The sequence below is a fragment of the Dreissena polymorpha genome, chromosome 8, assembly GCF_020536995.1.
Source record: "Dreissena polymorpha isolate Duluth1 chromosome 8, UMN_Dpol_1.0, whole genome shotgun sequence".
Classification (NCBI taxonomy): domain Eukaryota; kingdom Metazoa; phylum Mollusca; class Bivalvia; order Myida; family Dreissenidae; genus Dreissena; species Dreissena polymorpha.
In genome coordinates, this window is record NC_068362.1 from 51,068,451 (window position 1) to 51,084,745 (window position 16,295).

The 16,295-nt window shown below is 35.1% G+C and overlaps 1 protein-coding gene across 1 annotated transcript; it reads left to right on the forward strand.

Annotated features, from left to right (window-relative positions):
- Positions 1 to 617: 617 nt before the first annotated feature.
- Positions 618 to 13,701, forward strand: LOC127843075 (rho GTPase-activating protein 19-like). Its single transcript, XM_052372888.1, has 7 exons — positions 618 to 1,116; positions 8,659 to 8,905; positions 10,218 to 10,501; positions 10,821 to 11,248; positions 11,513 to 11,758; positions 12,084 to 12,248; positions 12,572 to 13,701. Exons 1-7 carry the CDS (start codon positions 1,065 to 1,067, stop codon positions 12,899 to 12,901), a joined length of 1,752 nt encoding a protein of 583 aa, XP_052228848.1. The 5' UTR covers positions 618 to 1,064; the 3' UTR covers positions 12,902 to 13,701.
- Positions 13,702 to 16,295: the final 2,594 nt, after the last annotated feature.

Genomic DNA, 16,295 nt, shown 5'->3' on the forward strand with positions numbered 1-16,295 from the left:
AATGCCTATCAAATTGTGATATATATAAGGCTTTCAATTTCCTTCATTTACACCCTCTCAGCAGGGCATCCTGACTTCTGTAGGCAAATGGCCCCAAATTAATTTACCCCCTGTATTTAATAGACTGCTACCTTCCGAACCAGGGTGGACAATTTAGTGCTAACTTTCCCCCAGTGGTTCACAGTTTATTTAACATTTTATGGGCATGAATAAATAATGCCATTGTTATGTTTTCCCACCATTGTACTTTTTCATTGGCAGCCCTGTTCAAAACTGAGCAAATAAAAAAATAGAAAGGGATTGTAAATCCCTTAAGCTGCAAAATATTGGCTTGTTTGTTTTTCTTGAAATTGGCCCATTGTTGTTCAATATTATCAATTTTGCCTTTGCAATCTCATACTAAGAAAACAGAGCCCTAGGATATTTAAACTAAACTCTTTTCCCAACACATTATCTCTTTGGCCCCTTTATTGATTACTTCCCATTGTAGCCAGCAATTGGTTTAACCAGATAGGGATCAGATAAGGGGCCAGTATAGCTAGGGGTTGCAGCCAGTCATTCTCCATTTACAACTACAGTCTAGAGTGAGGCAGTAAGATCTGTGATACAGTGGAAAGATTGTGAAGTGCATTGGTGATATCATATGTTGATAACTTTATGGAGAGAATTATCTACTCAAACTTAAGAATTATTTTGTAAGTGTAATTAACTGATAAAAAGTTTTATTGTGGTCATTTGGGTAAACTTCCTGAGGTGTGAAGCAATAATAGCTATCTTGTTTTCTGCTGTCTGGCATGGTATTAAAGAGTGCAACAGACTGATGAAGTCTTCAGTGAACTTTCAAACCTCGGACAGACAGTGAACATTTGAGAATTGAAGAGTGTGTGATAATATTGAAGGACCTTTTATAAGTAGAAACCATAAAATACACAACTAACACATAAAAGATATTTGTTGATGTATGATAATTAGTTTAAAAAATAAATACATAAGGAACAGTTTACTATGGTGATGCTCTTTGGGTTTAATTGTGTTACTTTAATTGAGTGTTGGTTGTGTTAAAAATGGTTGTATGGAGTGACCAGGATACGGCCTTTCTTCAAACCATCTCTACAGGTATGCCATTAAGACTTGCATGTATTGATGATTATCAGATATAGTTGTATTTATGTTCTTGAATATTATTACTGGACATTGAATATTTATCGTAAATTCTGCAATGAAGTGCTTTAATGATTTTTGTCTTTTAAGAATTTTTGTTTTAAATATTTGTTCCAAAAATTATTGAGCAATAAACAAACTGAAAATGCACACTCTCTCTCTTGGAATAATTATAAACAAATTCATAAGATAATTTTCAGAATTTTATTGCTAATTGTAATAAAAAGTATGATTGATCTCAAAACAACAAGTATAATTATTTTACAAACTTATTCTTCAATTTGTAATTAATCTTTATAAATGTTATATAGTTTTGAGATGAACAGTGCATTTTAATAAAGATTATGAAGTAACTTAATAATCAGATTAATTATTTGTTATAAATGGAGAGTTTTAAATTAAATTTTTTGTTCAATTATTGGGATTTTCACATTGAGGTGCAATATTCTGCAGTGTAGATCTGTTGTTAGAGGAGACTTAATAAGCCCCATAGAGGCTTGGGAAACACATGGCACCATATCAGGTGTGACAAAGTGGTCTAACTAGGTACTTGTAGAGTCTGTGACTGCATGAAAGTCACACCTGCATGAGATGTGTTCTGTACTTGATGTAGATAACAGATAAGGTAGAGGATGAGTCTGGTTGGGTTTCTGGTGTCTGAAGTGGGCTAGTTTCCTGATGGTGCTGATACCTGGTCCATGCTCACTTTAGATGTATTCTGCTGTGATTCCTGGGTGCACTTGGCCTCAGTGTCTGTACTGAAGTGGGAAACCCAGATCTGGCGTCTGGCAGGGTGTGAGCATCTTGTCTTGCATGGGTTTCTGCTGTCTGAGGCATGAGCGGGCTTCTTTGCTTTAAAATTACTTCAGTAGTAGAGTCTAATAGTTATTTTGAAAATTGTTTCTTCTTTTAATTTAAAAAATCGTTCAATAATAAATCGTCATTCTAAAAATAGGTTTTAAGATTGAAATTTGTATAACTAACATACTGAAAGAGAAAAAGAAAGTATACTTCTTTAATTTATTTTTGGATAAAATGTTGGATTTACTTTAATTAGTTGGATTTCAAATGCTTCCATTAATTATATGTTGGAATTTGAGTTTTATAATTACCATTCTTTATTATATACTTCATGCTTATCTATCCAGAAGGTAAATATAAGTGAAATAAAACTTGCCCCCACCCTGACATTTTCGGCACATTAAAGCTACCTAATTAGACCCCTTTCTCACGAAAGTGGTAGCTACAAAGTTTGGGGGCTTGTTCGGGTTTGCATTCAGCCGTGTCATCATCTTTTAGTTAATGTCAAATGTGTTTGATGGTGAAAAAGATATGGGCTTGATCTATTGAGTGATATAGTCCAACTTTCAGTATCTGTATACGATATTGGCCCATACAACATACAGATATTCTATTTCGCCCACAATTTAGGAGCATTAAAAGTCAAGTGAGAGAATATCAATTTTATCAGTGATGTTTGATGTGAACTTTTTTTATTACCCTTTGCATTAGATTTCATGGGCTTGTCCATTAAATAAAAAAAATGTCTTCTTTAATATTCCTGCCATCATTTTGGATATGAACCATTTGGATTTCATCAAATAATTTATCATCTCTTACAGTTAAAAAAATATTTCAAATTTACAATTCAGGCCTGGTTTTGAGCCTTGATCTGCTATCAAAGCAAACGTGCATCTCTAATTGGATTTTCGGGGCTAGTTTTCTGGCTATCAGTTTCCATCCCTTGCAGTTTGTTGGTCAGTTAAAGGTCATAATTTATGGCTGCTCATTTTGGAGGGGCTATGGTTTGGGTTTGACTCGGGCTTTATTAGTGGGAGCATTGATGGAGTGGAAAAGATTGTGTGAAGAGTAATGTTGATAGATCACGTCAGGTCAGTCCTGGGCATTATGGTTATATTAAAAAGATTCCTTGCTTGAGATGGTCACACCTTGGAAATACAAGCCATAGAACACCAAATATTTAATCTTTTAAGAAGATAATAGGATTAAGCCCTCTTCAGTGCATTTTGAGAAAGAGAAAATAAAAATTTGTTCAAATTGTTTGTATGCTTTTGAAAAAGGGGTTAGACCATATTGCAACTCTTCAGTGCATTTTGAGAAGAGAAAATAAAAATTTGTTCTAATTGTTTGTATGCTTTGAAAAAGGGGTTAGACCATATTGCAACTCTTCAGTGCATTTTGAGAAAGAGAAAATAAAAATTTGTTCAAATTGTTTGTATGCTTTTAAAAAGGGGTTAGACCATATTGTAAACTAAATTTTTGAATGAAATCATTAAAAAATAATCTTAGTGTATGCTACTGTTAAAAAAATTGGATACTTCAAAGTAATTTTCCTAAACAACCTGAATGTCAGATGTTTTTAACTTTTATAATGACTGACAATCACACCAGCAGTCAGCATTTTGTGATAAATTGGTCTCCAGAGACTGGAAGGCCAACTAGGTCATCATATTTTAGTCCTCTTATGTCCCCAGGGTCTTCTTCATTATCTCTTGACTATGGAGCCCAGTTCTCTTGCCGAGAGGTTAAAAGGGTGGTTTTCTAGGCTAGATTGGGTATTGTGCATCATTCTGTAGACACAGGCAGTGTCCAATTGGATCCCTTTATGGGTCAGGCTTTGTATCAACTGCAACAGATGCTGACTGGTAATTGAATATCCCAGAAATTATTGTACTTAATTGTTGTTTTCGTCTTCTTCTCTTTACATGATCATAAAACCCAACATACAATTCAATTGTCATTCAAAATTTAAAAAAAATATGAATGAAAAATCATTTGTATCAAATGCATTTTTTTGAAACACTGAAAATGAGACTGTTGTGGTAAATTTAATGACAGGTGTGGGTTATTCAATATTACTTGCCAGTTTGCACAGATATCATAGTAAAGTTAATTAATCATGTGTAATAATGACCACAAAAAGAATCCTTTAATGAGTCAGACCTCACACCTGAGGCCCCTCTACAAACTCTGGGTCGGCACATTTTAAACCTAATTACCAGCTGTGTGACATGATAGGTGGGTGTAATGTTACCCAACCATTTGTCCAAACTATGTAGGGCTTCTTGGCACAAGAAAAGGATTTGCCAAGTGAAAAACACCTTGGAACAAATTATGACATTAGAGGTCTGCCAGCTTAGGCTTCCTCCACGTTATTTGTGTTATAAACTGGTAAGTAGGTGTTCATAAAACATTTATCATGGTTAGAGTTTATCATCACTTGACATTGAAGCTTTGTTTACCTTATCATCTCCCACCATTTAAGCTGATTGGACTAAAGGGATTTCATACCCCCTGGCCAGGGTATCCTTCTTTCTATGTTTGATATCAGCTTAGCACCTGCTTTGAATTTGAATAACACACCAGTTGACACCTTCACTAAAGGTTTCTGATGATGTAAATGCTGTATTGTTTTGTTGATAAAAGACACACTCTTTTACTTGTCAGGCTTCTACTTAACACAAGTGTTTCAATTATATGAAGTGATAAATCTGTTTTAATTTGAACAATACAATTGGAAAATAAATAAGATTATAAAAATCTTATCATTATTATGTTTAATTGTTAATTAATTTAAACTGTTTCCTTAACCAAGGGGTATAAACATTTTTATTTTTAGAAATCATACTAAAATCTAGGAAAGAAAATGGATGTAGTTAAATATATTGATCTCTGATAAATGAAGTAACAATTTATTATTCAGTTCTAGCAGATACAAAACAATAGATGAACAGTTATCAAAAGTGTGCATCTCTAAATTATCATCTAAACATCTGCATAAGTACAAAGTTGCCCTAACTGTGCAGCAATTTTGATGGCAACAGATAATAAGTTGATTCATCTTTAGGTCAATCTCCATATACATCTGGCCCTGTCTCAACTGCCCCAAAGGGTTTGCTTGCTCCTTAAGACTGTCTCAATAGGCCCAGGGATTGTTCAGATTCTTATCTGTTATATTTTTCAGTGTACATAAATATGTATAAAAACATGCCTTATTTGGATAAAAGCTTAGCAAAAAAATTTATCAGTGACCAAAATACACTGTCAGGATCAAATCATATCCAAACTGTTAGCTATTCTGATAGTATTCTTTGGAGAAAAAAAAGCGAAGAAAATGGTAATTTTAGAAATTCAGCATATGACACTTAAGCAGACGACATATTTCCCTGCATGCAAAGTGTTAGAGTATCGAAGAATGTTCATGTCTGCTAGAGAGGCCACTTACATCCTTTCAACAAGATTTAACACTTTGCATGCTGGGAAATTTGTCGGCTGCTTAAATGTTGTCTGCAGAATTTATAAAATTAGCATTTTCTTCGATTTTTTTCAAAGAATACTATCAGAATAGCAAACAGTTTGGATCCTGATGAGACACCACGTTCTGTGGCGTCTCATCTGGATCCAGACTGTTTCTAAGGCCTTCAAAATTGGGTTCCAGCACTGAAAGAATTAACAGCCTATGACACTAAGTAAAGATTAGTTTTTTTCTATGCCCATTACTCCATTCTTCAGTTGAAATCTTTAAAGCAGTTTTGAATGGACCGTCAAGCTGACAGCTTCATTGAAAAGAACAACTGCTGGGCAGTTAACTTTCTGTAGCCCTTTCCCATCATAAATCTCTCAAACAGAATGAACCTTGAAAAGAAATCTTCCTGAAAATTGAGTAATTTATTTAGGCAAATGTTCACAATTAGCTAATTTACTGGTGATTACTAAATCTGACATTGTGTTGATAATGGGCCTAGGAACAAAAAAGTGTCAGAGCTGATGTTCTTTATTTGTAACAAAGTAACCATTTTTCAGTTTCACATTCCGCCCATTGATGCTAAGTTGTAAACTGTTAAAAAAATAGATTTGAAGTTGACTTTTTCCCATACTTAGCAATTTTTTGAGGGCATACATTAGGGATAAAAATTATAAATTCAATCATATTTAACTTATTACCTTGATATCCTGTCTGTAATTAAAGCCTGCATATCTCCCTTTGGCAATGTCCTGGTACTGTTGGTTATCATTGAAAAAGTGACAATCCCCCACCCACCCATGAAGTGTGGCTATTGTTTCTAAATCTGACAGACTTCCACAGGGCAATTGAAACAATGGTTGTTGTTCACAGGTTTCAATTTTAGTCTTTAGATGGATATCCTGTTTTAAATGCCTTGATTGCTATTTTGTGTTTCATTTTATTACATTGTAAATAAAAAATGTGCTTAAAGTTTTATAAATGTTGAAATAGTTAGAAATGTTTACTTTTGAATCTGAAAATCCTGTTACTGAAATAGACTGAATTGAAATTAATAACACTATGGTATATAACACTTAATAGTTTAAGTGTGTAAGTGTTGTGTAAGTGTTGTTTTTTGTTTGTTGTTTTTATCCTGACAATGCATCTCCAAAGGCATTCATATTTTACGCCTAGACCAGTGTTACTGTAAATTTTATTGATGCTTCAAATAACATGAAGTTATTTTCAAATAATGATATTCATCAGATAAAAATGTTAAATTACTTAATAGTGCTTGTATAAAAGTTTCACGTAGAGTGAGAAGTTTGAATTAGGGTGAAAGATTTGAGCTTCTTGCCTTGCTGAAGGACACACTTCTGGGTAATTATAAGGACCTTAATTGACACCATTGTCTTCTTAATTGATGTTTGACTGCTTCTTTTGTTTGGCTTAATTGACAGCCATGAGATTGTGATTTGAGTTTAATTGAATGTTTCAGTGAATGATGTATAAATACTAGTATTTTGTTGAAGACCTCACTTCAGTTGTGAAGCTTGTACATTGTGCATTTGCAAAATAAATATATTATTATAAGTTAATGTGAATATTCATAAAGCCCAAAAGGAACTACAAATTATTGTGGAGTGTGTATGATTGAACTTGAGTGAACATTAAGTGAACTGTGCTGTTGTTTGTGTGTGATTGAAATTGAGTGAATATTGAGATTCATTGAGTGAACTGTTCATTTAGTAGCTTTTTTAAATAATTGGGGTGCAAAAACTTGAGTGACCTTGCTTATGAGTGAGTGACTGTCAGAAACTGATAAAAAAAATCAGTCACTATGGTCGGAACACCAAAGCATAACGTTGCTGTAGATAGTGCTCATGTATTTGCAAAGAAAATGAAGTATACGTCAAGGAAGGCTTATGCACTTAGTGGAAATCTGAAGACATTGTCTTTATGTAAGTCTGATATTAAAGCAAACATATATTTTTATCCTCATAAAAAGTTGCGTACTACTTTAAGGAACTACAAATTTGTGAAAGTCAACTAAAATTACTTACTGTAAATACAAGTAAGAAATCTTGTAAAAAATTTTTAAAGTTGTTTATATTTTGGTCATTTCAGCTAATTGTGACGATTAACATAAGTAAGGACTCTTCTTGTAATTATATAATTGAAGATGGACCATGTCAATTCACACTGTAAGGAAAACTGGATTCTATACTTATGATGTTCTTAGTTATCAATAGATCATTAATTAACAAAGGCAGAAAAAAACAATAACCTAATAAAAAGCTATTGATTTTTATGGAAGTAATTATCATTTTAATAAGGGCCAGAAACACCTGTGGTGGAATATGTGTTTACAAATGTGCAAACTTGTAATATTGAAGTGAACACTTCTTGCATGAATTAACACCAATCTAAAAAGTCAATAAGGACCAATCAGTGAGGGTGTGTGATGTCAGAGTAGGGCTGGGGTAGTTAGCCCCTCCCCACTAACACATCTGTTAACTCGGTCCCATCAGCATCCATAGATAACCAATCTGCTATCAGACCTTTTGTCTTTTATCTCCACATGACTTCTGGTGTGATTTGCCTATAACTGTTTTGCACAACAATCAGATCAATAGGCCACAGTGTGATCAGCAGTCACAGTGTTAGGAGCTTGCACAGGCTTGCATGGGCTTTAATGTTAATACTTGTGTTTGGTGGTTTAAATCTGTGAACAACTGTTTTCATGGCAGATTAATGGCATGCCTTTAAAAAGAAGCTGATGTCAGTCACATGTCAAAAGTGCTTGGGAACTAAACTGTGAATTGTCTGAAATTTATACTGAGATAATATATGCTTGCTTCATTCTACTTTCAAAATTCAAACCATGAAGAGTTATAGATTCCATCACGAGATGGACATACATATTGTACATATGTGTTCTTTAAAGTACATAAGAAGAATAAAAATAAGAGGTATAAAAAAACTAAAACAAAAATTAGTGTTAGAATGTAATGTTATATGTATATATATATGATATCAAATATAAACATAGACTATATTTTTTAAACGGCAAGAACTAACATTGGAAGTATCCTTGAATCAAGGAAAGTTATAAATAATAATATCGTGCCATACTCCAAAGTAACAAGTCTATAAATAAGAGAATAGTGTGATCGCAAAAAGCAACTTTAACACAGTTGTTTTCCAATAAAGTAAATTGTGTTTTAATCAATTTTTTATTCTTTGTCCAGCCAATGACATGTCTGGCGGGTGTGACAGTCGTCGTGGGGGACAGACTGACGCAGAGAAGAACGTGAACCGCCTCAGGAATGTGATGCCAGAGAAGCTGGCAACCTTCTGCAAGATGCACCTGTCCTTTCTGCTCGAACTGGATGGTTCCAAGCTTGAGGAAATCTTCATGGAGCAGGGGACCACCGACTGTAATTCAAACAAGAGGAAGCCGTCGACACCATTCTCCAAGAAAAAAGGTAATTATTAGTTATATGAATGGACACATCTAAATAAAAACCGAATAACTAGCTCAAAGCCAATAAATATTTATGAAGACATGTACCTTAAAATGAGGACAAGGGAAAGATTCAAAGGAAATTAATCAAATACTGAAATAAATTAAATATCTTTTATGCATAAGTTGTAGGTGTGAGTAAAAAGGGTTTTGTATTAATTACCTGATAAAAATGTTTTATTAAAAAATACTTGCGAATGTGGACTGATAGTGTGTTTGATGTTGTTGCTGTAATGTCAAATGATCTGAATCTATTTATGCCTACTGTTTACTGTTTTACTTAGATATTTAAATTCTTCCTTTGATGGAACATTTTAAGGCAGTAAAGCAAACAATGGATTTCGCACTTACATTTCATCCTATTATCCTTGCCGCTGAAATCCCTTGTAATCTTCTTTTCAAAGTTGCATAATTTAAATAACTAAGGACCATCCTGGTTCAAGTTTATCAGCCTGTTAAATGGACTGACCATCTTTGTAAGTGATAATGTCTCTGACAACATAAGACCAGACTGTAATCACCAACCATCCCCTGATTGGTGCCCTGACACCTCTGAAGAGACTGAGTTGATTGGCCCCATTGCGCAATATTTATTATCTCTTATTTAACAATGTGTGAGTTGATGACCATTAAGTAATCTTAGTTAAACACAATAAACGTCAGGTTGGATTTCAGCTGGAAATTGAAAATAAACAAACCTAGCTTCAGATCATGTTGGTATCAAAGACCCCTTATTTGTGTGCTATCTTGCTTGTTTATCTCCACTGTCCACTTTATTGGTGTTGGAAATTTAATTTAGCTTTGGAGAGTTACAAGAGACAAAATTTTATTGAGGGCCAGTCATTTAAAAATTCCTTCTAGCATCCAGATGTGATACTTTAATGGCTACTTTGCATGCACTGAATAAATTTGAAATCCCCAATTTGCAATTAATTGTGTAATCATTGTGTCAGTACAGAATAATGATCAATTTGATCTCATTTTTAAACTGAATTAATCAAACTTTACCTTCCTGTTTTTATTTCTGTCTTTTTATTCCAATGTCAAAAGAAAAGCATATTCAATATTAATCCGCCCCTTCCTCCCTCCAAGTCTTAAATCACCCCGAAGGTCAGTTGGTTTGGCTGGTCCATATGCCGCACTTTGTGTTGTGAACTTTCAGCTGTCCATGTCTCAACATGATACACCAAAGAAAGCCATTTCATTTAAGTGAACAGTGCTAAAAGTTTTATTTGCAAATAATCCATGTCCTTGGCTCTTCATCATAGATCGTGCAGTGTCCAGCCCAGCCCCTCTTTCCAAGGATTTATCAGACGCCATGAGCCGTCTGATCAGCTTCCTTCAGCAGCCAGACTGCCTGCGCACTGAGGGACTGTTCCGCAAGACCGGTAACGTCTCACGCCAGCGACTCCTGCGTGAGTGGATCGCCCAAGGAGCGGATGACCTCCACCTCGGGGATGGCACCTTCTCACCCCACGATGTTGCCACTGTCCTCAAGCAGTTACTCAGTGAGATGCCAGAGCCCCTTCTTACACAGAAACACTACGAGGCGCATATGCAGATCTCAGGTAGGTTTCGTGCGATGGTGACTGATTCATTGAACATATTGAGTAAACAAACATCACGAAATTTATTAAAATTAATGCACACAAATTCTGTTGTATTCTTCTGCTGATGATTTTTTTTCTAAACTTTAAATATTTTTTATTTGAGATATGTAACCAGAGCCTGTTACTTGTTATCATTCCGCACTCATTTATTCACGAGTATATCTGATTGATTAAAAAACCCATATAGAAATAAAAACTTACAACAAATAATTACTTGCAACGATATAATTTATACCTTACACTTCATAACCATACACCGTTGTAAATGTTTTTCCAGAAATGAGCCGTAATTGCCTGTCAGATCGAGAGAAGAAGCGGGCCCATGAAAAGCAAGTGAAGGCCTTACAGCTCCTAGTACAGCTCTTACCCCGCGAGAACGCCGCCCTGCTGGAGTCTCTTCTTGACCTCCTGAACCGAGCGGCCAAGGTCGTGGAAAACAAGATGTCTGCCGGCTCTCTTGGAGTTGTCTTTGCCCCGAGTCTGATCTGCCCGCGAAAGATGGTGCCGGAGGCGATGCAAGCCGTGGCGGGGACACTGAGCAAGGCCGTTGCGATGATGATCGAGAATTCCGCCGTGATGTTTGCTGTGCCGAGGGAATTGGCTGCAGACGTGGCTAACTTCTGGCGTGAGATGGAGGATCCAAACCTTGACGTGTTTGATGGAGGGAAGAGTTGCGAGGATGTGACAAACATTAGGAAAGCCAAGGTAGGCATCAATTTTTATCTCTTAAAATGATGCTAATGTAGGTTTGACTTTAAACTTATTTTTGATTAGTTAAACAAAGTCCTTAATATTAAAAATGTATTGGTTTAGTGAACCAACATACCTGTATAACAGTAATTTTGAGATGTAATATTATATTGACTCACTTCAAAATGACAGTATTGAAAAATTATGCACATAAACAGTTACTGGATATTTAATACTTGTTAAAAATAAAAGCTTATACAATTAATTGTCCTCTTGCAGTATGGCAGTTCCAGCGCTGTGAATACGGTACTCACTTTTGCCGAGCGCAAGTCCCCAGAAGAGTTTGACTGCTCCCAGGACACCCAGGTGGCGCTGGCGCAGCTGTACGCCCACGTCCAGTCCATGCCCGAGTCTGCAAAGAAGAAGAAGTTGCTCAAACAGTTTAACCGCGCGGGCAACATGCACAACCACACCCCGAAGAAGGGAAAGCACTCCCGCAGCAGGACGTTTGGGGAGTCCATCAAGGTAAATATTGGGAGTCTGGTACTGTTGCATTTATTGTTTTTAATAATGTGTTTTATTTATTGTGTACTGTAGGTGGGGCGAAATTTGTACATTAAAGTACTATCAATAATGTGTTTTTCACATTTATGCAAGTTCTCAATATTCAACATCCTTTACTAAAGCTCAATTATTTATGCTAAAATCATTTCAATTATTTAATGTACTCAATGCCCTTTAAGATGAAATAACATTGGCTTCATTATTCTTTTCCCAATTTCAAAAATTCTTTAACTCATACTTATTATTTGCTTCAATTTTTAACAAGTTTTTGTTCTCCACCTTCCAGAAGCACTTCTCGATGCTGAGTAAGACGAGTAAGTCTCACGAGATCTGTGACTCCAAGAGTGGGGACGAGCTACGCTTGAACCTTACCAAGGCAATCTCCATCGATGACACTGTGGCCAATATCACGTACACCATGACCCCAGACAACAAGCTCAAACCTTTGCTGGTAAGAAGCTGAAATTGTAGTGATATATTCAATGTGTAATATTTTAAAATAAATGCTAAAATTAACCCAGTTTCAAAGTATATTGACAATTGGCTCTAACTTTTTCCTTAGGTTGAAAGTTTCATGTTCACACACACATAATAATGTTTTTAATAAAATCACTGGGGCATTTAAATGCCAAAATTCATGAAATATGATAATATTTGAAATCCGTGAAAGTCTTACAATTATCTTAATATTCTAAAGTTTTGTCAAATAAACATATTTGGTTGACAACCTTTGCTTTTCTTCAACCGCTATTATCAATATTCTCCGTATTACAGAGACACAGTCCAGCGGTGCATGTTGTTGACCTTGGGGCCTCCCCGTGTAACGTTAAGCCCAGAAAGCGCCTCAGCGACGAGAACATGGACCCCCAGGTGGGAGCTGCCAAGTCCCTGTACCGTCCACCCACACCGTGCAAGACCCTGTTCCCAAACACACCTCTATCTGTGGCCCGTCCTGTTGCAATGGTTTCCCCAATCACCAAGACCTCAGAGGGAGCAGTTCCTGGGGTCACCAAGAAGGCAATGTTGGCCCCGTTGACTCCATGCAATCGGCTTCCGATGATGGTCATCACGCCAAGCAAGTCCTACATTGAAAGTGTCTTGTAAGGGCCACGATGATTTTGAAAACCTTGAGCGGGTCTAAACTTAAAAAATCATTATCTGTGATGTCGTTATAAATATAGTGCAAATATACACTGCAAGTGTGTTGTGAAGGTCAGTGTCTGGAATAGACACTGCCAGGAAAACTTACTCATTTACTCAACCAATGTGCTTAGGCTGACATTTATTTGATGTTTTGTTGAAGGGATGGACATCTTGCGTGAATTATGAATCAGTGCTGTTGACTTCAAAGTCATGTTACCTGTTGAAGAGTGTTTATTGGATTGCTTTAGTTGTGTTGTTGTGCTCACCACTGTTGTGTTCAAATGTTCACCACTGTTGTGTTCAAGTGTTCAGAAGTTATATATGTATCAGAACACTGCCATGTCATTTTAAAGACTTCCATGCTGTAAGCATGAAGTTTTTTAATTTTACAAAGTTTAAAAATTAATTACTTTTATAATTTACTGTCATGTAGCTTCATCTATTGTACCATATTTATCTTTTACTCTACATTCCCTTCTCCTATTTGTCTATGTTATTCTTTGTTGTCGACCTATTTCTTACTTTCCTCTATTCAACTTTGTTGCTACATGCCTGTATAACATTTTGTGTTCTGTATATATTTATAATTCTTAATTTTAACTTGCGCGTTTGTAGAATATTGTTATTGGATTTGTGTTATAGTGCTATTGAGTGAATTGCAATTACATTGTTCTATTTGTGTTAAAGAGTTTGTACATATGTAAAAACTCATAAATGGATACATCACCAAATCTAGAGTATAAAATACAGATATTAAAGTAAAGTAAAAATATATATAAGTTTATTGTTATTATTTTTTGTTGATATTACTTTGACTTTCAAGAACGCTGTTTAACTTTCTTTGACTTGGATATAAAATGTGTTGCATACAAAGTGGTTCACAGTGTTGGCAAAAGTTAATTTCTTTTGGAGCTGTCAGTATCCCATTATTTAGTAATTTTATTAGCTTGGCGTTTTCGGAGAAAACCAGAGGTATTGTCATAGCCAGCTCGTTGTGTAGTCCACTGTCCGATGTCCAGTCGTGCTAAAACCTTGGCTCTAAAATCAAAGTGCTTCCACCTACAACTTTGAAACTTCATATATAGATGCACCTTGATGAGTTCTACACGCCACACCCATTTTGGGGTTAAAGGTCAAGGTCACTGTGATCTCTTAAAAAAAAAAAAATCTGACAAGCTTTAATTTATTCAAAACTGCACCCCTAGCCGAGCGTGGCACCCATTATGCGGTGCTCTTGTTATTCTTCCAAGTCAAGAGGCCTGTTGAAATATTGGATGACATGTCTAGGGGTAATCCCAAGGACAAATGGGTGCAAAGATGGCCTTTAGGAATATAACAAAAATGTAGCTCAAAATATGCCTCTGATCTGGATACTCTTGTCTCGTGCTATGCTTGCAGTTTTGTACCCATTTTGTGCACAGAGCGGCACAAAAGGTCTTATTTCAACGACTTGATTTCTTTAAACTTTAACGGGGAAAATATTCAACTTGGATGCAACACACTTATTGTGCATACAGTGAAATAAGCTGACAAAGGAAAGAACGTACCTATGTTTGTATACTTTCAAATATACAATGATATGAAACTTGAGTTGCTATATTGAAATTGTTTAAGCATTTATATAACTGCATTAAGTTACCTGAGGAGAATCGGCTGTTTCTATTGGAAAACATTTTGAATAACACCGGTAATAGCTTTTAGGCAATATCTATAGGTATTTTACCCAATATAAAAGTCAAGGCATTTATTTAGCATATGACAGTGCAAGAGAAATAGACTTATTTGTAAAGCAAAAGTTGGTTATTATAATTTCATTTATACAAAACAAACAAAATGAACATGTGTTTGCAATGATGTTACTTGTTACAAGGTTTAATCTGATAAAATTGTTAAACTTTGACAACCTTATCTATCAGTAAGGTTCTTAATTGTTAAACAGGTTGAGCTCATTGGATTTGAATATATTGAAGGATTTTGTTTCCATAGAAATGGTAATGAATATAAAGCCATAAATGGCGTTGTTTGCTATAATTTTCAGTTACCTGTTCAGTTATGTGTATACAGTTTATTCTGCTATCGAACAACAATGAAGATAATATGTTAAGTACAAGAGTTCAGAGTAGACGTTTGACATAACAATGTTTTAAGGGTATGCCAAACAAAGATATCATGTTTTTTAATTGTAACAAACAAACGATTTGGAGTTCAGATTACAATGTACAGCCAAATTTCAACTAATGAAATCGGTTCTATTTTTGTGAAGCAAATTGTGATCTAATAGACAAAGAGTTATAATTTATTATTAAAATATCAAGTATGTGAAATTTGTAACAAAATAAATATTTTGATTCACTGAAATTCATTAATAATCCCATGTTCATCTTGTATTTTCACAGTTTCATTTGTTTAAACATGTATTTATAAAACTTAAACTATTTCTTTTAAAATAAAGAAAACAAATAAAGAACAATCGTCCTTGGGCTGTTGCAGGTTTACTTGATGATAATTGAGACAGAGACATACATTTTGAGTATTGGATTGAAACAATTGTATGATAATCAGATATTAATTGAGAAATTGGAACCTTCTTTTGAAACTTTCTTGAATAATAGGGGGGGGGGGGGGGGTGCAGGGGGCAGCTCTTCTGCAGCTGATTGCTGGCCCTAGGTCTTCACTGTCAGTAGACAGTGCAAGATTGCATTCAGTCGGTTACATAGCTCAGCAACACCGGTGAGCTACATGGGCAAGCATGATGGGGTGGGATCGTGGGTAGCTTGTTAGCAGTTTGTCTGTGCATGCTAACATGTGGCATACTGCAGCTGTGCTGTACGTTCTAGTTTCGGTCCAAACTATGAGTTCCTGTGATTATTTAGTCAGTTGTTATCATTGTTCCACATTTCTATCATCACCCACCTGTAATTGTATTATTGCCTCGCATTTCTTCTGCTGACTGAAATTGCTGGATGTCTCGAGTAGTTCTGACTACAGCATGTCATTCTTCTGTATTTGGAGGTGTCAAGGGTGTTGCATTAGAACAGAACATAACATTAACCAAAATTCAGTGCATACAAGTGTCATTTATTGGTATTTAAACTTTAAATACATCCAAATGTGGAATAATTATACTGAAATATTTTCAGCACTATTTTGAGCCCAGGCATGTTTTGGTGGTGATACCTTTAAACAATTGAAACATTTATTTGTAATGAAATCTGTTCTCATATGAAGTTTTTTTTTACTTTTATTATTATTTATAATGTTTTGTTTTGAACTTTTATAATATTGATATTAAGAATCAAATAATTACAATAAATTAATAATAATAATCAATATTATTATTGTTATTTAACCCATA